At 51.9% G+C, this 25,400-nt stretch overlaps 1 protein-coding gene across 2 annotated transcripts in view; it reads right to left on the bottom strand.

Moving 5' to 3' along the window:
• IGSF21 (immunoglobin superfamily member 21) overlaps positions 1–25,400 on the bottom strand; it is a 257,037-nt gene that overhangs the window by 100,834 nt on the left and 130,803 nt on the right. For both annotated transcript variants that reach the window (XM_030537866.1, XM_030537868.1), the window contains exon 3: positions 6,522–6,643. In XM_030537866.1, coding sequence (XP_030393726.1) covers positions 6,522–6,643 — 122 coding nt within the window. The remainder of the gene's footprint in view (positions 1–6,521; positions 6,644–25,400) is intronic.

Genomic DNA, 25,400 nt, shown 5'->3' with positions numbered 1-25,400 from the left:
GTTGACCTTTCCCCTCCCTTACCTAGCTCAGGTTACAGGCCCTGGCATCATCCATCCCCTAAAGTCCTCCCTTGCTCTCCCACTCCCCACACAGACAGTCCCTACTGCATCACACCTTGTTCATGCTGGGACAGGACTTGGGGAGTTTAGTCAGATGGGGTGCAGTGCCGACAGGCTCAGGGAAGCTCAGACTCACTTATTGTGTGAATGAGTCTCCAGGGCTTTGCGTTTGGAGCTCAATGCGTTATTGGGACGTGACAGCCAAGTCAACCCCAGCAATGCTGCTTTGCAGGGAGAGTCACCTGCAGACAGGCCAGTGTGAGAATGGGGCCGCTTGTCAGAGGAGTCTGCTGCCAGTGCATCCCCCTTTGGGCCCAGTAACCAAGGACGTGAGTCTGTTACAGCTGCAGGAAAGGTGCCCGGCTCTTTAGCTCAAGCGATGACTGCATGCTCCTCGCTCCGGTGGTCCTTGGTTCCCTCTGTAGCGGTGGCCATTATACACCCAGTGGCTTGTCCAGAGACAGTTCATAACTCATAAGTGAGCGTGTTGTGTGTTCTAATCTGTGCCTGACCCACACAGGATGAGAGGCTGCGCCAGCCCCGCTACAGAGCCTGGCTCTTCAGCTCAAGCTACAGAGACTCACGTGGTTAGCTCTGCAGATCCCTGCTGCGAGCCAAGACGGTGGTGGTCACACATGGAGCCTTGGACAGGAAAATATTCCAAATGTCAAGGCTGCAGCTGAGCCTGGAGCCCATGGGGGGAGGTGGAGGCTGTCACGGAGTATGGGGGAGTCAAGGCCCTGCACCCCCAGCTTCCTGCGATTTTGACTCTCAGCCAGCCAGTAAAACAGAAGGTTTATTTAGATGACAGGAACACAGTCCAGAACAGGTCTTGCTGGTACAGACAACAGGACCCCCTTTCGTTAGGCCCATCTGGGGGCCTCAGAGAGGCCACAGCCCTGTTGGTCAGGTCACCTCTCTTTTTCCCAGCCAGCTTCAAACTGAAACTCCCTCCAGCCTCTCACTCAGCCTCCCCCTAGCTCCTCCCCCAGCCTTTGTGTCCTTTGTCCAGTTTCTGGGCAGAGGTGTCATCTGGCCTCCATCCCCCCTCCTGGGTTCTCAGGTTCCATGCTCAGGTATGCTCCCTTCCCCAATGCAGGCCGTCCCAAACTCCCCTGCAACCTTCCCAGGTTAATACTCCCCATCAGCATTCACATAACACAGCAAGAACATTCCCACTTTGTCACAGAGGCAGAGTACATCCTGGTGCCTACCAGCTGCCAGGCTGGAACTTGGAAGGGTACTACATCAGAGTGCACCCCCAGAACAGCTTAACTAGGGGGGTCCTGGCCTGCAGGGGAAGGGTACTAATGGCATGGACAGACCAGAGCCTCCGCACTCAGATGAAGGCAGAGTGGAAGGAGCAGCTCCAGAGCCCCAGGATTTTGTCTATATTACCCACAATCCCCTGGAAGAGAACACTGCGCACAAAAATCAAGTAGAACTGAAAAACACAATAGTGTCTGATTAGGAGTCCAAGGCCAGGCTTTAAAAATAGGGAAACAAGCGAGAGGTAATTAATTAGCAGCTCCTCTCTCCTTTTATGAGTGTGTTACAAAGAAAATGACACTCAGCAAGGAGTGAACAAGAAAGGGCAAGGAATGCAGGAGAAAAAGAAAGAAAGAGGAGACAGCATAGTGGGAAGGTTGGCTGCTAAAGGGAAGATATAAAGAGGTGAAAGGATAGACAGTAAAGAGGTGGAGGGAGAGAAAGAAAGAAATGAGGCAGAAGTAAAGGCGGGTGGAAAGGGGGCCAAACAAGAGAGAGAAAAAGGACGCCAAAAAGAAAGAGGCGCATTAGGAAGAAATAATTTATTTTCAGTATTTGGGGAATTGATGTGAAATTGATGTAATCAGAGCAGGCGAATTTAGGTGATTTTGTTTCCGTTCAGCAGGCAAATAGGTGGCCTGGCCTGGCCTCCCAACACTTTCCTCTCCCTCCTGGAAAAAGCGCTTCCATTCTCCAGCAAGGAGCAGTACAAATCGAAAAGCAAAGCTCTTTTTAAATGGTGAGGCCCGTGCAGGTGTCTCTCTCTCTGGGGAATGGCTGAATGGCTACTAGTGTCCTAACAAACTGCTGAGAAAGAGGCTTTAATTGTCAACAGTCTGTCGTGCGGTACCTTCCCTTGGAGATCTGTGCGGTAACATTATCTGGAATGCTAACTGCTGAGTGTGCGTGCGTGCGTGCACGAGCGGTGGGATTGGGGGAGACAAGAGGGAATCTATCGGCCACATGGTCACAGCGTCCCTAGTTCTATATGAAGCCCTAATGGGATCACATTGAAAGTACAGTACTGTGAGCAATTCATCAGTCACCTTATCAGCAGAAGAACGTTTGTGAGAATAGAAGGGACAGGTCAGGCCGACCAAATGATTCGGGTCTATGTGGCGTGAGTTATGAATAGGGATCGGTTACCACGTAGCTGCCCTGGCTTAGGAAAAAAGGCACCGGTGCATTTTGGAATGGAGACAAAACAGGGCATTTCATGTTACAATGAATAATTAAGATAATTATCTATGACTAATTTAAAAATGGTTTGACAAGGCAGCATGGCCTAATGGGTAGGGCCCTGGCCTGGACTCAGAATGCCCAGGGTTCTATCCCTGACCTGCCACTGACCTGGAGCAAGTCACTTCCTGCCTCAGTTTCCCCCTCCTATTCCTGTCTATCTCGTCTGTTTAGCCTAAAGCTCTTCAGATCAGAGACTGTATATGTGGCACGTAGCCCTGATCACCGTTACCGCTCTCTAGGCATTGACACAGATTCTGGGCAAAATTTCCACAAGCACCTAAGTGACTTAGTAGCACTAAGTCCCATTGACTTTTAATGAGTCTTTTAGGCTCCTAAGTGCCTGTGCCACTTTTCAAAATGGGACTTGGGCCTTGCCGACAGTACAAGCGTTTTGCTGGTATAGCTGTGCTGGTGGAGGCCCTAGTGTAGACGCAGCTGATGTCATCAGGAGCTTTCTGCTGGCACAGGAACACCACCTCCCCAAATGATATTAGCTATGCCAACAGAAGCCCTCTTCTGCTGGCATAGCTGCAGATACGCTGTTTGTTTTTTGCCAACATAGCTTGTCAGCTGGGGCGGGGGTGAGCTTTTCACACCCCTGACCAACACAGCTATGCCAACAAAACCTTGTCATGTAAACCTGGCATGACTCTTAAATCATGTAGGTGCTTTTGAGCATGTTCAACCAACTGTCCCTGGAAGCCCATGGAGCTATGCCAATTGACAGCCCCTGAGGATCTAGCCTAGGTCATCATAACTAAGTCAAGTAGCAGCTCCGGACACAAAAGGCTACCTGAAAATACAGGACAAACAGGCAAAGGAGAAACAATCAGGCAGAGCCCTTTGGACAATTTTATGCAGGAAGGACGGGGATTCTGTCTACATTACAGGTGGTTAGGGTATCTAGCTCCTCAAGCCGTTGCTAATTTCCAGGGAGATGCTCAGGCTATACTGGATGCTTTTTCCACCTTTAAATGGCCCTGACTTTCCTGCCCCAAAGGGCTACGGGCAGGGAGAAGCTATCAGAGTACGCACCGTTCTCCCCCACATCTTGCCTCTGAAAATTGCACTGTTCCTGCTGTCATGCATTCTGGTAATCTTCCTCGCCTCGTTCTCTCCCTCTCCCACTGCAAGAGGGGATGAAGCGCTGACAGCTGTGATGCTGGGATTTTTCTCTTGCTTGAAATGCATTAATTTGTAAATATCTTCATTTATATGTAAATGTGGCGTTCTTATCCCTGACGTCCTGCCGCCAATCTAGCAAAAGCACCAGCAGCCCTTGCCTCCAACTTGATTCCTCTTTGTATAATGGTTGGGTTGTTGACTTCCTCTCCCCTCTCCCTTCTCTTAATTTTAGTTTAAAAGCTTTCTTCCTCTCCAATGCCTCCCTCCCCCCTGCTCTTTGGATGAGCGCAGGTAGGAAAGAACCAATGTACCAACATTTCACATCTTGACATGTCCCTCAAAAGCAGCTGCTCTCGTTTCGCTAAAAAGCAGCCTTGCAGCCTTTCAGCTGTCATGAGACAAAGTCCTAGCATCCATGTTTCCAATCAGCCTTTGCAAAGATCGGAAGATACTCAGACTGGGTCAGGAGAGACAATGCGGAGAAAGAGAGGAAGATAGGAGGTGCCACAATGGAACTGGCAAGGCAGTAGAGAACAGGCGACATTCTCGCTCCGCTCATCACAGTCTTTGTCATGAGGATGAACATCATGATTTACAACGCATCGTTGGCTCGTTGGCCATGCTTTGCGCTTTGATTGGCTTCCAGTATGCCTCTTCCGTAGGGGTTCTCCAGGCGATGACAATGGAATGGGCACAGAAAAGGTCAGAATGACTGAGCATCCTGATTTCAGCTGCAGTCCTTGGAGACATTAACATGCTCGACATGGGCTCCAGAGGGGAGATCCCCTGGATATGAGCCCCCAATTCCCGGCACCAGGGCCGCCTGAGTGCAGAATGCTACCGTTCAGACCCAGTAACATTCCAGCCCCGGGGCACTGCTGTAAGTGACCGTGCAAGGGGCTAGGCAGTGAAGAATCGGGCCCCAGAAGGCCAACACAAACTCATGAGATTCCACCCTGGGCCACTGTGATCATGGCCTTGGGGACGAGCAACAAACAGAACGGAACTTTGCTGGAGAATGGAATGGCCCATCTCAGACTTCAGACAGACACAGTAATGTTTTACGTAACCTTGATCCCAGTCTCCGAGGCATCTTAGGTACTGGAGGGCCCTCTGCTGCCTCAGGGTGACCAGACCATGGCTGACTCTAGACATATGGGAAGCCCACAACTGTATATGGGGGCCCTACCCATTAAACTGTCCAAGTGTTCATCTATGGCCCTGCACACCTCAAAATATGGAGTTGAAGCCTAGGTGCATCCAGGCCAGGCCTGGATACCTTCCTTCGGACTCTGAAATGGCACCTGGAATGCTCCAGAGCCCACCGCTTTCTGCAGCAGGCAGAATTTCACTGGGAGTCACCATAGATGCAGTGGGGCTCAAAGTTCATCTTTCGGAGGGTGGGGGAGGGAGCGCTAGATTCCTGGATAGTGTCCCAGTGAGGAAGAGACGAGGCCCACGGGCGATCACGGAGGTTGCATCAACATGGATGAGGTTGCTGCCCGTCAGGATCTTGCCCGTCTCCTCTGCCCAGCTGCCCGATTGGGCCCCAGAACCTTGCATGTGAGTTAAGCCTGTCTTCCCTGGCTTGCAAATCGCTCTGGGGCTAAGACAGGAGATAGGAGCCTAGAAGGCGGCAGCGGTGCACGTGGTCAGAGGTAGAAACAGTGGCACAGAGGGAACTTTTACTGCAAACACACAGGTGCTGAGTGAATTTCTGAGCCTACAGGGTTTGGTGGTAGTTTTGTGAATTGCAGTGGGAGCCTAAACCTGGCACTTAAGTGCCTAAGCCTGCTGCTTGGACATCTGGGAGCATAAGTCTGGGGTTTAGATATGTAAATACTTTTGTGAATGTAGACCAGAGTCATAGAGCTGAAGGCCAGAAGGGACCACACCAGAGCCTCTAGTCTGACCTCTAGCATATCACAGGCCCTCACCACCCAGCCACCCCCACCTCACGCCCCACAACTAGAATGAGACCAAAGTATGCAGCCCTCAGGAGACTCAACAGTTGTGTGCCACAGGCAAAGAACAGGAGAGACCGTGATGCACCAGTGCCTGAGGTCCCTGCAATGATGGAGCATTGATTGGGGATTGGTCCTGCTTTGAGCAGGGGGTTGGACTAGATACCTCCTGAGGTCCCTTCCAGCCCTGATATTCTATTAAGTGAGATACACCCAGATGATCTGAGCAAGTGACCCACACTGCAGAGGAAGGCAAGAAAACCCCATGGTTCTTGCCAATCTGACCTAGGGGAAAATTCCTTCCTGCCCCCACCTCTGACAATCACTTAGACCCAAGTACTGAGTATCTGGGACAATGCCCGCTTCTGGTACTTCTATTGAATGTGCGTCAGGTATTTCATCAATATTTAGGGGTGCTGGGTCTCTGTTAGGTTATCTGGGCTGGAATTAGGGTTCTGAACCCCCCTACACTTTGGAGGCATTTCTGTTCAGATTGCAGTCTGAAGGCAGCAGTTCAGACCTATCTCTGGAAATTATTCAGCTATTTCCTGTTCCGCACCTCTGGATTATAGCCTACACTTGCTGGATGTTAGCTGTCTATATCAGTATCAGCCCTGGGCGAAGGGAGTAAATACATCACAGAGAGTACAATATATAGCACTTGTCCCAAAAATGAGTGGTCTGTGCATGCTTTGCCTCATGGTAGCTTTGCGCAGTTCAGACCAGGATGAAGACACACAATCTCACCTCCCCCGGCCCAGGCCTCAAATGTTTTAACCCAGTAGACGCCTCTGAAATTGCTCTCTCATATAACTTATGGTAGTTCTGAGCACCCTCTTCAGTGGAGGTGGAATGGCTTACCGCACTGTTGACTGGTACACCAAGTCCTCTCTCTTGCGATAATTCTCCATGTGCGAGTAGTTGGTGGAGAACATGGCGTCAAAGGTGAAGATCTTCTGTTTGATGGTACCACCATCTGTTACCTGCCAAGGACACACATGTGTATAAGAATTTGATAGCTGGGCTTGCCCTAAATGGGCAGACAGATCAGCAGCATCGTACATCTTACATTTGATTCAGAGATGGATCCAAGCTACCGAGTTCAGGGCCAAACTCCCTCAGAGTTTATGAGGTGTTCAGATCTGGCATCCCCATTTGGCTCCATCTCTACTTTTGATGCACAAGCTTTCAGGCTAAAGGAGGGGTGGCTTTTTTATTTGTTAATCATGATCCCTGCAGGGACAAAGAGACCAGTCTAGCTCAGAACCCTGCATCACAAAAACATGTTTCTCCAGCACACAGCTCTGCATGGGGCCATGGGCTTTTCCCAAGTGGTGAAGACAGACCTGGAGCCTCCTCCTTCAAAATGAATGGAAGTGACCTCTGTTGGTCAGTGAAAGTTACATAGAAAATAGATAACCATGCAGCTAATGGGGCTAGTTCCCATAGCTCGCGAGCCCCACGCCATCCGCCCCATGCTGCCTCTACGCCCCTCGCTGATAGTAAAGCACAGCAGCCAGCTAACCCACAATCTCCTGCCAAGTTTAGAGGGGTTCCAATTCAGAAGTCGCTGGCCAACCTGTTACAGTGACAAAGACCCGAGTTTGAGGGTGTTTAGATCCAGGAGTTTGGTACTGGACCCGTCTCCAGTAATTGTTTATCACAATAGAAGAGCACCCATCCAATGCTCCAGGTGCCCTCAGACAGACAGACACGTCACTTACCCCAACATCCAATGGAATCACCTAGCAAGAACAGAAACGTTCTAATCTACCTCCTTACACAATCCCCCAAACTGTAGACCACCATTACTGAGCCCTACCCAACACCCAGCTCTTCCCAGAGAAGGAAGGATGGTCCAATAGTTAGCGTAGTAGCCTCACTTTTAGGATACCTAAGTCCAATTGCCAGCACAGCCACAGACTCGCTGCGTGAGTGTGGGTAAGTCTCTCTGGGCCTCAGCACCCCACCACAGTATGGGCATAACTGCACTTCTCTGCCACCCAAGGGTGTTGGGACACTGAGTCTATTAGAGATTGTGAGGGGCTCAGACGATCTTGTCATAGGAGCTAGATAAGGACCTTAGCTAGAAGACAGGAAAGGTGAAAACCTTAAAGGTGTCTCCCCCCCTTCATCTTTTCTGTTTGCTTTTAAACTTTTATTTCCTTTCCCCACAAATGATTAAAAAAAAATGTCCCACTCTCATCTGCTAGGCTGTTACCTGTGCAAAGCTCCCTGCTATCCGATCACAAGAGCAGGGGCCTTTTCTCTGGCTTCATTTTTTATGACTCCTATCTCCAGCTAGCTGGTCTGATTTTCTCGTTAAAGGAATCTTATTGTATAAGGCGAGTGGGGATTAAGTTGCCCTGTCATCTCCGTTCCCCCTCCTCCACTCCATTCTCTGTAAAGCTTCCAGATTTATAACGCCCCCCTACCCCCAACATACACACACTTTTTGTGGTTAAGGCTGTTCAAAAACAAATTAGCACAAAATTTTAAAAAAAGTAAACGGGAGAGAGAGAGAGAACACAAAAAATAATCCAGCAGGAAAGATAAAATAAAAGAAAGAAAGAAACTTTGATCCACTATTCCCACAGTTGGCTTTTGAGGTCTGGCAGTGGGGCTGTGATTCCTGCAGACTGCGGGAGGGTCCAGGAGCTCGCCTGCACTGTGCTGGTGCCATAAGAAACAGGCCAAGGCTTTCAAAGCCTTCTCAAGCGCACGCACCTTAGAGATACTGAAATGACTTAGCCTGTCATGTGGCTGCATTTTACCGCTTGTCTCAGCAGCTTCCTGACAAAAATCAAACCCTGAACACTCTGCAAGGGACCTGGCTGCGTGTGGATGGAGATGATACCTCTTGAGTAGCAGCCCTGGGTCAAAATGCTACCCTGAGTGGGGGTACCACAAAGGAGCTCCCTGATTTTCTCTTCACCTTGTAGCCACTTCCCCCACACGCTGTCACCCCACCTACATCACCGGCTGTGATGAGAACGTAAGAACGGCCATACTGGCTCACACCAATGGTCCATCTAGCCCAGTGTCCTGTCATCCGACAGTGGCCAGTGCCAGGTGCCCCAGAGGGAATGAACAGATCAGGGAATCATTATGTGATCCATCCCCTGTTGCCCAATTGCAGCCTCTGGCAAACAGAGGCTAGGGACACCATCCCTGCCCATCGTGGCTAATAGCAGGAATTTATCTAGTTCTTTTTTAACCCTGTTAGAGTCTTGGTCTTAACATCCTCTGGCAAAGAGTTCCACAGGTTGTCTGTGCATTGTGTGAAGAAATATCTCCTTTTGTTTGTCTTAAACCTGCTGCCTGTTCATTTCATATGGTGACCCCTAGTTCTTGTGTTAGGAGAGGGAAGGGGCAAGGATGAAACGTAGGGGAGAGAGAGTCCATGTGTCCTGTGGCTCAGCAAGCAGTGGGGACTCTAACTCTCCATGGGCAAGGAGAGATTTGTGGTGCAAGAACCCAATGCTGCTGCGAATAAAAGGTGTTTCTATGTCCTTTAACCACAAAGGGAGCCTGTTGCGTATGTGGCTCCTTTCTGTACATCTCCGTAAGATGCATTAACGGGTGTCCACTGCAGGACTTTACAATTCCACTAAAGTTTCCATTAGCTTTTCCATTTCCCCTTAGAGCTTGTATTTCTCACTTAGCCCATCTGAAAATTAGGACCCAAGATCCAAACACTTTGTGAGTATCAGGAATCCAGCTTCGGGTCTGATCCATTTGGCATCCATAGCCCCGATATGAATTGCACAACAGGTGTTCATCTCTAAAACAGGCCAAATCACCACGCAGCTCCCGGATGCTGGGCTGTTCAAAGCCTAGATCTGGATCCAAATTGTGCATGTCAGGCTCGTATCTATTTAAAACAAAGGAGTAAACGTGCTCAGGGACTAAAGCGGTCCTGGCACCTTCAAGCTATTTCAGAGTCATTCAGTGGCATATATGGGAACTGCTTGCACAAATGGATCCAATAAAATCCAGGAGCAGCACTTTGCAAATACACAGGAGAAGGAGTCAGCCATGTACATTGCAGAGAACGACATTATCAATACAAAGCTACTGCCACAGAGCAGTGTTGGGAGACCGGCTAGGCTGCCTCAAGGCACTTTGCAGCAAGGGCTTCGCCTGCGTGGCAAATATGTTTCACTCTTAATTGTGCAAAGGCTGCATAGCAAACAGCAGCAGGTCTGCAGTCTGTAATTCAGCTCAGATGTGGGGCAGCGTTTGCCTTGCAGTGAGGGTTAGGACTTCCTGGAGTGGATTGACAGTGGCTCAGGTTGATTTAGAGTCCAGTGCTGGAGCTGGGCAGCCTATTTTGGCTGGAACTTCCCCCCCCCACATGCACACCAAAAATGCAGATTTAGTTCAACCAACACATTTTGCAGATTTGTGTCAAATTGTTTGTCAGAACCTCCCCCCTGAAAAAATTCAATTTGGAACATCTCTTTTCAGTATTTACTTCAATTCCATTGGAGGGCCGGGGGGGGGGGAGGGGAGGGAAAGAGGAAAAAAAGCTCAAAAATGAAATGAAACATTTTGTTTTAGGTCAAACAAAACATTTCTTTTGACATGAAATCTCCTGCCTCCCCACCTCACAACTTTTTGGTTCACTGAAAATTCCAAAACAATTTTGTGTGGGGATCAACCCCAAACGAATCTTTGTCTTTGATTTTTCAGAACAAAGGAATCAGTTATTCACACAGCTCTACCCCACACCACCCAGGCTCCCAGACCTTTCCTGTGATTGTTCTCCTAGCCCACAGCTCAGATGGGAGAATGAAAATGATCAGGGTCGAAAGTGACGGTGCCCCTAACGGCAGGAGTAATGACTAGACCACCAGACAAGGAGTTTACAGACATGAGAGCAAAAAGATGGCTGCACCACAGCAGCAACAGACTAAAACCACAGGGAGACGCTTCTTGAGGAAGGGGCTAGGAGGTGATCAGGATGCTCTGGATGGTCGATAAATGCACCGATAATGCTTATGATCAATGTGCAGATGAAGAGCGGCAGTAATATTCAGTTTTAGAATCTGCCCAAGCACATGTCTGGGTGCTTCAGAAGAAGGCAGCCCCATCTATCTCCCATAATGCAGCTAGCAATCCCAATTGCTATGGAGGAGGGGAAAACGTCCTTCCTGACCCCTACAGGCAATCGACTGTGCCTTGAAGCCTGAGATTTGATTATCCTTATCTTGTAGGGTTGGGTACTAAATGCTCATAAAACATTTCAAGTTCATCCTAAAAATTAACTTCAGCTGCAGCCTGCTGAGTCAACATCCAGCGGCTATGAATTCCATCCATCAACAACACAGGCCCTTTGTTTTACACTGTGCACTGTGTTTGGGCTCGGGGCAGGGAAGAGGCTTAGAAGGGGAAAAAGCCACGCAGGAAGGCACTTGCACGTTGGGCTTGAAGCTTGCATCTGCCTTTTTCATCCTGCCAGGTATGGCTCCTTTATCTTGCTCTTAAAAATGCAGCCTGCACTACCATTCCTATCTCAAATTTCACTTTTTTTTTTTTTATTATTATTACACAGAGGAGGAAAAAAGCTGTCAGTAAAACTGTCTCTTCAAATTTATTTGCCTAGGCTGAGGCTTTTATTACAAAGAAAATACATACTCACACATACACAAGATAAAGAACTGCAAAAAGAATTATCCAAGCCATAAATCTCCTGCTCTTTGGGGTAGGAGGGGAAATTTTCAAGGATACATGCCTTGGACCAAGCCAATGAACCTGCTCTGGACCAGCGATAAAGAGAAAGTTTTACAGTCAGGAAGCTAGTAGCAGCTCTTTCGTTGAGTATCACTGTGGGGTTTCAAGTCATTGGGATTATTTTGCGGACGCAGACTAACACGGCTGCTACTCTGAAGCCAGAGATAAACCAGTGTCTGCACATGCGTTTATCTGCAGGCCTTATTTCAGGCATAAATCCACCCCCAGCCCGCCCCTTTTACCCTTCCCCTGATGGGATGTGCATGTCTCAGAGTTCTCTAGTGACATCATGGAGACCTGTTAAAATTAATGGGAAACTTTCCATTTGGTTTCCGGGAGCTCTGGATCAGGGCTTCCATGCATCGATTCACCAAGTGACTTAAGCACCAGCACATGGATAGTCCCATTGATTTCCACAGGTGAGTCCCAGGAGAATGCGGCCTGGACTTCAGTGGAACTACCCATGTGCTTGGAATTAGCCACGTGCTTACGCATCGTAACAAGCCAGCCGGCGCCATTGTGGAGTCTGTCCTTTCACCCAGGCTCAGCTGCGGGCAACCAATCTAGGCTGGTGGTGGAGGGCACAGGGTTACCTAGCCTGCCCAGCTGCCAGTAGAGGGCTCCATCATGCCAAGGCAATGGAGGCTGGAATTAATTTTGTATGGCTATTCCTAAAGGAACAGACAAATGCAGAGTGCGGGGCGGTCAGTGACGTACAGCTCCTCTGTGCATGCTTCATGGGACCCCCAAGAGAATTCGGGACTTGTGCAATTTTACAAGTTGGTAAAGCTGCAAGCCCAGCCCAGACCAAACCAGACAATCCTAAAAGGCCCTAACGTCTTCAGGTGGGGTGAGGTGGTCACAGTAATAAAATAGGAGAAGACATGTGAAGTGGGAAAGGAGTGAAGAGGAGGAGGAGGAGAAGGGAAGTTAGGTGAGGCTGATGTGGGGCAGACCTAGGAGAGAGCCAGAGGCTGAAGGGTGAGAGAGGACAGCAGGCTGGAAGCCTCATAGGGCTGGGAGCTGGCTAGAGAGGGGAGGGCTGGGGGCTGGTTGGGCATGGGAGGGTGCCCAGGGGATAGCAGGGGAAGGGAGGGGATGGGAGGGTGGGTAGCAGGCAGGCTGGGGGCTGGTGGGTGAATAGCCGGTGGGCTGGGGAGGGGAGGGGAAGGGCAGTAGCAGGTGGGCTGGGGGGTGGATAGCTGGCAGGTTGGGGGTGGGAGAGGAGAGGAGTGGAGGGGGGTAGCAGGCTGGCTGCGGGCAGATATCCGGCAGGCTGAGGGTGGGAGGCGAGGGTGGGTGGATAGCCAGCAGGCTGGGGGTGGGAGTGGAGTGGAGTGGAGTGGAGGTAGCACATGGGCTGTGGCTGGATAGCCGGCAGGCTGGGGGTGAGAGGCGAGGGTGGGTGGATAGCCGGCAGGCTGGGGGTGGGAGTGGAGTGGAGTGGAGTGGAGTGGGGGTAGCAGGTGGGCTGTAGGTGGATAGCCGGCAGGCTGGGGGTGGGAGGCGAGGGTGGGTAGCAGGCGGACTGGGGGCTGGTGGGTGGATACCTGGCAGGCTGGAGGTGGGAGTGGAGTGGAGTGGAGTGGAGGGGGGGTTGCAGGTGGGCCGCAGGCGGATAGCCGGCAGGCTGGGGGTGGGAGGAGAGGGGAGGCGAGGGGAGCGTGGGTAGCCGGCAGGCTCTGCATTGTTACAGTTCAAACACTTGTGTCTGGGTATTTGTTTTATTTATTTATTTCTGTCAAGCCCAATTCTGGGAACCCCAACAGCGTTTGCCCCTGCGCTACCCAGAGCGCCCTCCCCAGGAAAGGGGTGTCACCCACACTCACAGCAATGCCCAGCAATGCCAGGGGGTCAGTTCCAGAGCCCATACCAGTGTGTGGTGTGGGGGAGAACTGGGCTGGAAATACTCTCCCCATAACTCCCTGTAGCCCCAGAAGTGCAGTGCCAGCTCTGGGCTTTCCTGAAGTGTGGGGCAGCTCAGATGGGGGGAGCACGGGCAGTTTCCAGCCCAGCTCTGGCTCCAAGTTACAACATATGCAAAGCTCGTCAGGAGAAGGACTGCGGGTAACAAACACCCAAGGGAAGTGGAGGAGTTGACATACACCTAGACAGTTAGCTGGGCTGGGACTCAGGTGACCCGGGTTCAATTCCTGCCTCTGCTACAGACTCCTGGGGGGTAGGGGACCATCGGCTTGTCTCCCTGGGGATGCCGAAAGGAAGGGACTCAGGGCAGTGAGTCTCACAGCCCAGGTCAGCCAACTCGGGCCCAGGCAGACATTCCTGCTCGGGCTGGAGCCAGGCTGTGAAACGCTGCAACCGGTAACGTCCACACAGCGACATTCAGCCTGCTGGTGCCAGTCCCGCGAGCCAGGCTCGGGCTCCCTGCCTCGGGTTCTCTTTTGAATGGGATCAGCTTTGGGCAGGATTTCTTGTAGGTGGGCTTGGAGCTCTAACGTGCTCAGAGCACTGACCTGCTGTGTGCTCCAGTAGCAGAGCCTAAGGCGGGGGGGCAGCAGGTACAATGCTGCAAAATCATCCCTGCTGGCTACCTCCAGTGCACAGTGCAGGACTTCAGAGGTGAATCGCAGTCTCACAACCTAGGTGCCCAAGCACCCATGGGAGCCTCCCACCACTCAGCCGGCAGTCACCACTCTGAGCCTGTGGGTAATGCTCTCGGTTAGAGTAGATCTTGATGCAATTCCCAGCTCTGCCACAGGGTCACTGGGTGACCCTGAGTTAGTCCCTTAGGTCCAGATCCGCAAAGCTATTGAGGCAGCGAACTTCTATTGATCTTACTGAAACTTAGGAGCCTAAACAGCTTATGTGACCGTGGGCCTGAGTCTCTCAGTCCCCCCATCTGTACAATGAGGGTAATTATCCTCCCTTCTTCCACCTCTTGTCTCCTTGGGAAGCTCTTTGGGGCTGAGGCTGTCTTACCCTGTGTTTGTACAGCACCTAGCACAACATTTGGCATCTATCCCCAGCTAAAGCCTCTAGGTGCTATTGGCCAATATATAGTCCGAATGAAGCATGAGACTCCCTGAGAACACCCTGAGCCCTCTCCAGCCCTGCGAAGGTACAGCCAGAGTGCTGAGTACCTCTCCCACAGCCAGCGGTGAACTCTCCTCTTGTTTATTCTCCCCTAATAAAGTTGTATTTGCCAAGAAGGGAGCTGGCAGTGTTTCTATCATGGCTTTGGCTGCCTATTGTTGTGCAGTTAATGGGTGGAACATTGGATTTTCCAGCATGTCACACTGCTCGCTGGGAGGATGAAGGGGCAGGGAGGATTGGGAAGCTAGCGCTGATTCCTGGGCACCTTCCCTCGCACCTGGAAGCTTGGTTTCCCTCTTTAGACGTCAGAGCAGCTGTTGGTTCTTCCGGTAGCCTCGCCCTGCCAACTCCCACCTCACTGGGCATGCTCACAGCTTGGAGAGGCCTGGTTGTAGTAGACATGAATCCGGTTTGCCGAATGAGGCCGTAGTACCCTTTGCCGTTAATACACTTGCTTGCCCCTTCTGGCAGGCAAACTTTGGCCACATGTGTGCTGTCGATGGCCCCAGGGCCACTGCGAGTCCCAGTAGGGGCTGACAATCTAAAAAGATACGACGGATGAAGGGTGGGATGCAAAATGACTCGCCCAATGTCACCCGCAGCCAGGAATAGAAGCCAAGTCTCTCGATTCTTCCGTCAGCATCCCACTCACTAAGCCGGGCTACTTTGTCCTCTTGGGGTTCCGGTGAATGCCAAATTCAGCAAAACTCACAGAGGGCAGGAGGGGGGCCCTGCACCCCCCAACGAGGCCGGCTCGAAGCCCGGCTTCCCAAACCGCAGGACTCTGTGCAGCATCAATCGTGATCCCAGTTGGTATCATCCACAGGCGGCTCTATCTTCTCTCCTAGCACTGGGCCACATGGTACGGGAGCAGGACAAGAATCTTCCTCCTCCTCCTCCCCTGCCGTATTGGATACGTGAGCGAGGACAGAGGGATGGGGTACGGGAGCTAAATCTCCTGTTGCCGTCTCCCCTAGTTACACTGGAAAGAGAAGGAGGAAATGCCAGTTGCAGAAACAGCACTGGAGCCCTGATCCCCTGGTGCCCATACGTAATGAGGTGTTTGGGGGCACTGCCGGTCACTGGGAAGAACGCAGCTTGCAGCATCTCCTGTTCACCTGGATCTATTCCACTGCTTGCGGAGCTACGTCCGATTCTGCAGCTCATCTCCCTTTGGAGAACTCTCCAAGCAGAACGGTGCCCTGCAGGGTATGACAACGAAAGCAAATGCCAGTCTAAGAGCCGGAGCTGGCCCTTGACCTCCTGTCTGATTCGCATGACAGGCCAATCAGTATATTCTGCATCCTCCAGCCACCATTTCCAGGCTGCAACGCTGCCTCGGCGGCGAGTCCCCAGTGTGTGAACTCCAGCACAGGAGCTCCACTATATACAGCGGTAGCCTGCAGCAAATGCTCAATACATGCATGCTCAGTACACAATCTTCTCCCTGAGGCAGGGGGTCGCAGCTACAAATGCACTGCAACAAGTCAATATAATCTATATACTCCTAATCCACCATCTGCCTACAGTCAAGTGACTTGCATCCTTCGACTGCACTGCAGTGTATTGCAGCATGCAGCACTGCACTGCTGCTGCGGAATGTAATTTGCATCCTCCGACTGCACTGCAGTGTATTGCAGCATGCAGCACTGCACTGCTGCTGCGGAATATAATTTGCATCCTCTGACTGCACTGCAGTGTACTGCAGCGTGCAGCACTGCACTGCTGCTGCTGCTGAATGTAATTTGCATCCTCCAACTGCACTGCCTCCCTGCAGTATATTGCTGCAGACGCACTGTGCTGCAGTGAACCAGTAAAAGCCACATCCTCCCGGCTCGATGGCAGCAGGCTGCTGCAGTGAAACTTTCTTCCCCACCCACCGCCGCTGTACCACGCCCACAATCCCAGCAGGACTCTACTTAAGCGTCTCTTTTTTCGTGGCCTCCATATATTGTGCCTCTGTTGCTCGTTTCCATGCAGGCTGGGCTTTGCCCAAATCCTCGTATTGATTCTTTCCAGGCTCCCTCCCGACGCCGCATTTGAAGTTGGAGAACTGAAGCGTGGTAAACGTACTTAGGTCTGTCGGTGCAACGAGCAAACGGGATGGTGATTTTCACTTGGCTTGTGCAAACAAATAGAACAAAACGCCACTAGCCTCGCGCTCTCCCAGCGGCTGCCTTCCAAAGCCATTCATCTCTCTCTCTTTGTGTTCCACAAAACCAATTACTGGTTGGAAATAGCTGCAATAAACTTGATATCCCACTTATGGCCAAATCCTGCGGCTGCTACAAAGTGGAATAGTGGCAGGGAGTGAAACCAGCTTGCGTGTTTTGCTCGAGCTGTTTAAATTACATTCTTCTATTACACACCATTCCATCTCGGAACGCGCTCGCTATCCCACTAGCGGAGGCCAGGTGCGCACTCCAGAGCTCGTGCTGGACGTATTCCTTTCCAGGGAGGATTTCACTGAGCTGATTAGACTCTCTTCTGAATTCCATATTAAAACAGAGCGGCCCTGCCATTAGCTCTAGGGGTAACAGGTTTGGGGCGGGGGGGGTTGCACCGCCGTCACTTACATTAATAAAGGACTTTGCAAATGCTTTCCTCAAGGACAGGCTCAAACAGTGACCTTTGCCATCCCAGATCGCAGCAAAAGGACCGCTTGTCATATGAATAGGCAGTTGTACTGTGGTAGAACCTCAGGCTTTGCCCCCATTATGTTAGGCCCTGCATGTGCAAAATGACCCCCGTCTGGAAGCGCTTACAATCTATTCCTATTATACACATGGGGAAACCGAGGCACAGAGCCATGAAGGGACTTGCCCAGTGGCACTCAGCAGGCCAATCGCAGAGCTGGGAATAGGGCCAAGTCTCCTGAGTCCCTGTCCAGCACTCTGTTCTCTAAGCTATGCTGGGTTGCAGATCCCGAGGGGAGCTTTGGCAGGCTGGTTACCTGGGGTGTGAGTCTGGAGATCTCAGTTGTGAAAGAGCACAGCCGGACAGCCCAGGAGACTGCAGGCAGGGAAGAGCTGCAGACCAGGACAACAAACATCCACTGGCAGATTTATGCCTGGTGCTTGCCTGCACGTTCCCTGGGCTCCATTGATCCTACTTATTCACAGAGTAGAAACGGCCACGGCAGGGGCAATGTAAATTACTCCAAACCGCCCAGCCAATGTGCCTCAATCCTGAGCGGGAGCAGTCCCCTCTCATGGCCAAGTGGGGAGTCCAGCATCCAAGGCCTAGTTAATCCTCCCCCCTTGGGCTAAGATTCCAAGAAGGTGCCAGGACACTGATTAGAAAGGGGCAGAGCTGGTAGGGGTGAGGTGTGAGATAACAGAGGGTGAAGCCAGTCTGCACTGGGGGGCATTTAGCAGATGCACGGGACTGAAACAAGAAGTGATGCTGCCCATCTAGATCAAGGCACAGAAGTACTGCCAGACAGGGACTGAACTACACTGCAGGGGTGCACAGGCAGCATCACAGAATCTCAGGGCTGGAAGGGACCTCAGGAGGTATCTAGTCAAAGCAGGACCAATCCCCAGACAGATTTTTGCCCCAGATCCCTGCATGGCCCCCTCAAGGATTAAACTCTCAACCCTGGGTTTAGCAGGCCAATGTGCCAACCACTGAGTTATCCCGCCCGCTATCCCTCCTGCCAGGTAAGACTGGCAGAGCAGAGGAGGGGTGCATGTGGAGCGGCTGCAGTTTTGGATGGAGGTGGATATGCACTTCTGTGCTCTGGTCCCCATGGCCAGCATCACTTCACTCCCCAGTGCAACTCCCCAAAGTTACTGAGAACAAGGAGCTTAAAAAAAAAAAAAGAAGAAAGAAAAAGAAAAGTGGGACGAAGCCCACCTTGGAATGGCCTGTTCCTTGAGGGATTACAGCCAGCTAATAAGGTCCTATGAAAAGGTGCATAGAAAACAGTCTATCTCCAGGGATTAGCCCGATTTGTATACCTTTATCTGAGCCCTGGGGTGGGCTTCTGAGCGAAGCGACATATATTTGAAGTCTACAGGCTCAGGAGCTCCTGCTTCCCACAGTGCCAGCCCAGGTGCCTCTCGCTCGCTTTGGGAGAGGAGATAATTCGGGGACTTCAGCATCTCCGGTGGGGCTCAGCACTGGAGGCCAGGATGGGGCTGTTTCATTACTGCGGAAAACTGATTAGCCTGGGCCCAAATCACAGACTGATCTCCCCCAGCATACACATCTGCCAACACACCCAGAACCCTCCACAACCCCGACACACACACACACACACACACGCCCCCCCCACAGTCACAATCTGCATGCACAAAGACCCATGTGCATCTCTCAGTAATTCCACAACACCATGTATTCTCCACAGCACACACGTTCCCCACCACACGACAGCCTCCAACATCACTAAACAACCCTGTCTCCCACACACAAATGACCCCCCTTGCACTCATCCCCAACAATCCCAAAACACACACACACACACACACACACACACACACACACACACACACACACACACACACTTCTAAACACCAGCACACACCTTGACACACACATCCCAAGCTCACACACAAAAAGGGCCACAGCTAACCCCATCACAGGCCTCAGCAATTCCAAATCGCACAAGCGCCTCCCACAGGACACATTCTCCAACAGAAAAAAGACACCCGCAGCCTCCACAAACATCCCTAAATAACCCCAGCACACACCACAATTCACATGCCCTACTCACAACCTCCTGCCTTAACAACCACAACACACACAGACATGCCTCAACAATACACACCTCCCCCAAGGTATACATACATATGCCCCTCATAGCACCATCATATTCACAAACCAAACACACACACACACACACAACCATTATCCCTCCCACAATATCCCTCAACAACCTAAGCACGATCACAGCAAGGCCCACATCCCTCAAGTCACCAAAAGACAGCCCTCCGGCCCTCCTTAACGTACACTCTCAGCCGAGCAAAACACACACACAAAGGAGCTGACACACAACTGAAATAATACCAATAACAAAAGAGAAAGAAGCATTTAAGGAATCAGAACTGAGCTAAGGACTGCCCGGGGCTGGAGCCTGCACCATGCATTATTTATAAACCAGAGTGAGAATTGTATTTCTGACAAAGAAAACAATTATTTCCACTGTGCCGAGAAGTCGTTAACCTCCTGCCCCTTCGCGTTGCCAGAGGCAGGATCCCCTCCTGACTCCCCTCCGGTTACTCTCGCTTCTCAATTGACCTGGCATTTTGCTTTCACTCTGCCTGACTCGCGCACCAACGCTGGGAGCTAGTCGGGGAGGTCTGCTCTTGGCAGAGACAGCCAGTGCGGTGTCTCTTCTGGGTCCCCTGCGAGGGGTGGATCAGGATCTCCAGGATCCCAGCGGAGAGGGTTTAAGAAAGTAGGAGGCTAACAGGCTAGCAAACCATGCCCCAAGTCCCGCAGTGATGAGATCCCCCCAGTGTGCAGCTCTCCTGACAGCTCATTCTGTAGGGGGTTTGGCTGAAGGACCCAACTAGTCCAAAGCCACTCTGGGCTTGTGGCTTTGAATCCTCTACTCAACGTAGCATTGGCTGGCGAGAGACAAACAGGGAGAGACACCAACGAGCCACTGAATTCTCAGCTGCAGGGAGCATGTGGTGCATTGCAGAGCATGCAGTCACTGTCCGGAGCACCAAGCAGCGTAGCAGTGTGCACTAGTGATGTATAGTGATCACCGTGCACGTGGTAGGAGCATGGAACATCCCATGGTTACATGGAATACCTGGACAGAGCATGAAGTGGCCAGACAGAGCAAAGAGCAGTCTACAAATAACAGACCCCTCAAAGGTCATTAGCAGGGTTCAACACTTTCAGCACTAAAAGTATGGGCCTCTATCACTTGTGCTATAGGAGTAACTCCACTCGCTGGTAGCAGTAGTAGGCTCTTACCCTTGATGTTGACCAGTCACTAGAGGAAGACACTTAGAGTGTTATATACACATCACACAGTAGCTGTGCAGGCTACATGGGCTGCGTGCCCAGTGACAGGTGTGAATGGCAAGCAGTAGCCACACGGAATTCGCAGTTGCACTCAGGAGTCATTTGTGCGGTTGTCTTTATTATTTATTTTTTATGGAAAACTGACAATTGCCAAAGAGCAAAATGCACAGGGGGGATAAGTTACATTTCACAGGCGTGGGGGTGGGGGATTTCAGAATAGCCGCGTCTGGGTTCAGCGCTTAGGTGTGCAGCAGGGTGACAGGACAATCGCCCAACACGTGCGCTCTGAGCTGACACACTAAGATTAGTCACTCCAGGCTAGATGGTGCCTTTAATGCAAAACCTTGAAGCAGGACCGGTGCATATACTGCCCTATCCAGGGAGTAACTCCAGGAGGCTTTTTGGAAAGGATACAACTTACTTGCCTCCATGCACCTGGCCAGAGTGTAGAGAGGTGCAGAAATTCCCCCCACTCTCTGTCCCTGTCTGCTCCATCCCTGCCCACTTGCCTGCAGCCCTGAGCATCTGCTGCATTCCATGCCACCAGACGTGCGTAGGTCTTACTCAGCTCATCAGGGACGTGTGTTTGGGGGGTGGGATGGGGCTTACTCCCTGGCTTAGCCAAGGCCAAAATCTACCCCTGCATCTGGGGAGCATCTCCTGTTGCGCTGCCCACGCTGCATGGCCTGCTAAGCTGGTTGCCTGGCTTTCGCACACACAGACTAAGCCATGTTTTCCCTGAAAGGCTGGGAATGGCTCTGATCCGCAGCAAGCACCAGGGTAGGGTTAAAAAACTCACACTGCTTTGAGGAACTTTGATCAAATGGACCGTTCTGCTCCATGGAGTTCTGCCGCTCCAAGGCACAACCCGGTGGCGGCGTTTCTTGTCACTCCATGCTTCGATGCATCCCCCGTGACTTCTGCTTAAGTGGCAAAATCCACCATCCTGTCACACACCACATGAGCTGTGGTTGGCTCTGACCGGTCCCTTTCCCAGCCTTTGCACAAATGCAGCTGCCTGCTGGGCTGAGGTGAGCATGGAGGATGGAGCTACAGCATCGTGAACTTTTCCTTTGTTGCAAAAGGAGAGGCAGTCACCCAAGGGTTCTGCATGGCCAAAAAGAAAGAGATGCTACATATTCCACCTCAGCAGTCAGGGCTGAGGATCTGTCTTGTGGCTGCAAGACTCCTTCCACCGACAGCTTTCCTTTGGGCTAATCAGTCTCTCTTTCTTCTCGGTCCTGTACATCCTTTTCCCTTATGCCCGTGCTTCCTACAGTGGTCAGGTCTGCGGGGCTTGCATAGTTCCTCCAAGTGGATTCTTGGCAGCAAGGATGGAGCCAAGGATTTCCGTGCATGAGTCGTTACTGTCGGAGCTAAAAAAGCCACTCTGTTAGCTAAGAGAGTAGCAGGCTTAACCTGAAGGAGCCACAGAGCAGGCCAGCTGGCTTCAGCCAAGACTCCGCACCCACCTGACTCCTGTGCTCTCAGCCCCAACGCAGCAAGTTTGACGGCTTCGCAGCAAAGTCTCACTGTCACAGTTCCCATGGCAACAATCCAGCCCGAGCCGAGCTGTCTATTGGTCAGCCCACGGTTACCCCAGGGCCATGCCACCGAAGCACCTGGCTGAAGCCAGCAGCAGATGCCAGCCTGAGAGCCATGCAGAGCCTGCATCCCTAACCGGCTCTGGCTCTGCAGCAAGAGCAATGGGAAAAGCGTTCTGTCTTCCATCGCCCATTCACCTGTTCCTCCCGGAGTGCACGTGAATAAATCCCCAGCTCACCCGATGGAGCGCCCGGGTGCAGAACCTTCCACGGCAGGGCTCAGCTAGAGAGAAGCTAAGACGAACCATCCAGACCGCCTCTAACCCCATGAACTCTGGCAGGGAGGGATCCAGAGAAAATTGGGTTAAAGCACCCCTGGTTGGGGAGAGGGGGGATTTGCAAAATGCAAAGCCCAAACAATGAGATTTTACAGAAATCAAGCACACCTCTTACCTCCCCCTTAAAGATCAGGGGCTTGACTGGAGGTTGAGGAGGGCACAGAGGGACAGTTGTCTTCTTATAAAGTGCCAAGCACTGGCCACTGCTGGACCAAAGACACTGCAATGGATCTGCTAGAAGAAACTCCATGCGCCAGATCCCAGCTGGTATAAATCAGTGTACGCGCCACTGAAGCGAACAGAGCTACGAGCTATGCCCATTTACACCAGCTGAGGATCTGGCCCCATATTCCCAGTGGTACCCTGGGGAGCAGACGAGGCTCAAACACGCTGCAGCAAATCCGTCTCAGGTGTAACTCGGTCACGTTACACCAAGCACGACCCTGACTCCGAATACACCACTCTGCATTCTGCGCTGAAGAGCCTTTGATAAGATGAGGCTGATCTCTCTGCCGTGACATTTATCTCCATGAGCATGGAGAGCTCTTGAGTGACATAGCCACAGCTGAGTTATTCCATCTCCACTTGTGTGAAGATAAGTGTCGCAACAGAGATCAGCTGTCATGTCTCTGGTACAGTCGGGCTTCTTGCTACTATGCCAGGCTGAAATTGTCTTTGATGACAGCTACAGTTCTACACACTTGGTTCCAGTGACTCTGGGCTATAAATGGCCTGAATGGCACGGGTAGGCAGAGACATTGCTATAGTAGGGCCCTGCGCCTGGACACTGATAACCATGGAGTCAAGCCCACCTGTGCCCAGGAAACAGCCAGCCAGAGAAACTCAGCCAGCAATGAGCAGCCCAGGATGTACCTGCAGCGGCTGAACTGTCCTTTGCCACTGTCTCCATCTGCTGTGATAAGACGAGGCTGCCAACGAACGCTGCCTGGAGGATCAGTAGGCACCGTCAATATGCTGCACCCATGTGCCCACTGGAAGCGATCCGCTAGTGCCCGCCAGCGGCTCGGAACAGATCTGCACCGCTGTCCATGCTTGCTGCGGTCATTCAGCCCCACTGGTCGGACCTGTGCCCTAGCGTCCCTGCCCACTGAAATCAACAGGATCTGACCTGTGCCCCAGGGTGCCAGCTGCTGTGCTCCACAGCCCCCGCCAATGAACACACCTGTGCTCGCGCGCCCGCCTATCCGCTGCCCGCCTGCGCTGTAGCTGAGCAAATCGCATCAGATCAGTTTTCCACCCTGCTTCCTAGCATCGGCTTAAAGAGGGACTCCAAAGAACAGTTCATCCTACAACCCCCCATTAAACTGTCAAATGCTTTACCCCGCCTCCCCACCTCTTCCATCAGCGCTGATTACTGAGACACAGAGCTGTGTGCCACCCCCAGCACCCTCCTTCTCTGCTCTGATCCACAGCCTCCCACTCCCTGACATCTACCGCGATGCCCCCCTTCGCTCTAGGCACCCCGCTGCAGGGGAGCAGGCTGGGAGATCTGGCACACATGCTGACCTGTCCAGAAACAATAGCGAAGGCCAACAGTCTGCCTCAGAGGTTGGCTCGAACAGTGAAGGTAGGTTGCTTTGAGTGGCCCGGATTCCTCAGCTGGCGTAAATCAATGTGGCTGAATGGAGCTACGCTGACTTACACCAATGGTGGATCTAGCCCAATGACAACAGTACCTTGCACTCAGGCAGGATCAGTGCGGGCGGGTTGGGGGTCAGACTGCAAAGCCATATGGAGGGTGGTGCCCTGGACATTCACCTCTGTCTGGGACTCCAGAAATGGAATATCCAAGAACAACTCCGAATGGCAAACCTCTTGGACAAAGGGAGACCAAACCCCATCAGTACGAAGAACTGGACCCATCCCTAACATTACCCCAGTTTCGTCCACACTGAGCCTCAAACGATCGCTCCCAGCCAAGCCCCAGCCTGGGCCAGGTACCAGGAAAGCTCATCCAGTCACACCAGCTCGGTCAGGGACAAGCAAGTCACCTGTGTGGGAACAGCGCCCCGGCCCAAACGGCCCGGCTGTCTCATGCTCATGCTGAATGGGAGCAGATGACAAGCAGGGCTTTGTGGAGGCCCTCAGGGAGGATTCCTTGGAGAAGAGGCTATGGGTCACGTGTGAACTGCTGGCTGGGGGAATCTCGCCCCCCAGCCCTGCCCCTTCCACCCAAGGCCCCACCCTTTCCACTCCCCCCCCCGCCTCTGATACCCACCGCCCATGGAAGAGCATCTGTCTGTCCATCTGTCCATCCTTACATGGCTCTCCTCACCATAGTATCTGAGAATCCTCTGACTCTCTTCGGCAATAGAGAAGGGCCCAACTAACATCGCAGAGGCCAAAATTTCCGCCAAGTGACACTGGTGTAAATCCAGAGCAAGACCATTGGCTTCAGTGGAGTTGCTCTGTAGTTACATCATGCCACTGAGTAGAATCTGGACCCTGAGCTAAACTCTCTTCCAGCCCAGTTTGCTCAGCTGAAACCTGCTCTTCAGGCTCCGCCCCTTTAAACATGCTGCTTTCCCTAAAACTGATTTGAAATACCCCCCATACCCCAACGACTCATGGCTGGGCCGCTTCAGGTGACATCTGCGCTGGTGTGGGCCAGCTGCCAAAGTAGGTGCATGCAGAGGCCTAACTACCTCGACAGCGACTCTTTAGAGCAAAGCAGATTGGGTATAACGAGGCCGTGAGCAGAAACACATTCGCCAACTGCAGCAGCTGATGCTACAGGAAGAAAAAAAACCTCTTTCACCTCCCACTGGTAGCAGCAGACGTGGCTTGCAAAGAAATGGAGCATTTGATTTGTTTGTCCAAGCCCAGACTGTTTGATCCCGCCATTAAAATCATTACCACTACTCTTGCCCCTCCCGCCTCCTCTCCTGCTTCCCCACCTCTCCCACTCTCTATTAAATGGAGATACCAATAAATATAAGTGAGCGACAACAGATGACTCCGTCTCTCCTCCATCATCCCAGCTCATCATTGGGCTGCCGCACAGATTGGGTCCTTCTCCTGGCGTTCATGCTTTGCTTGCCTGCTAAGTGATGCCTGAAAATTAC

Source organism: Gopherus evgoodei, chromosome 18, assembly GCF_007399415.2.
Source record: "Gopherus evgoodei ecotype Sinaloan lineage chromosome 18, rGopEvg1_v1.p, whole genome shotgun sequence".
Classification (NCBI taxonomy): domain Eukaryota; kingdom Metazoa; phylum Chordata; order Testudines; family Testudinidae; genus Gopherus; species Gopherus evgoodei.
Note: the sequence above shows the minus strand (reverse complement) of the source record. Positions and strands in the feature narration are given on the sequence as shown.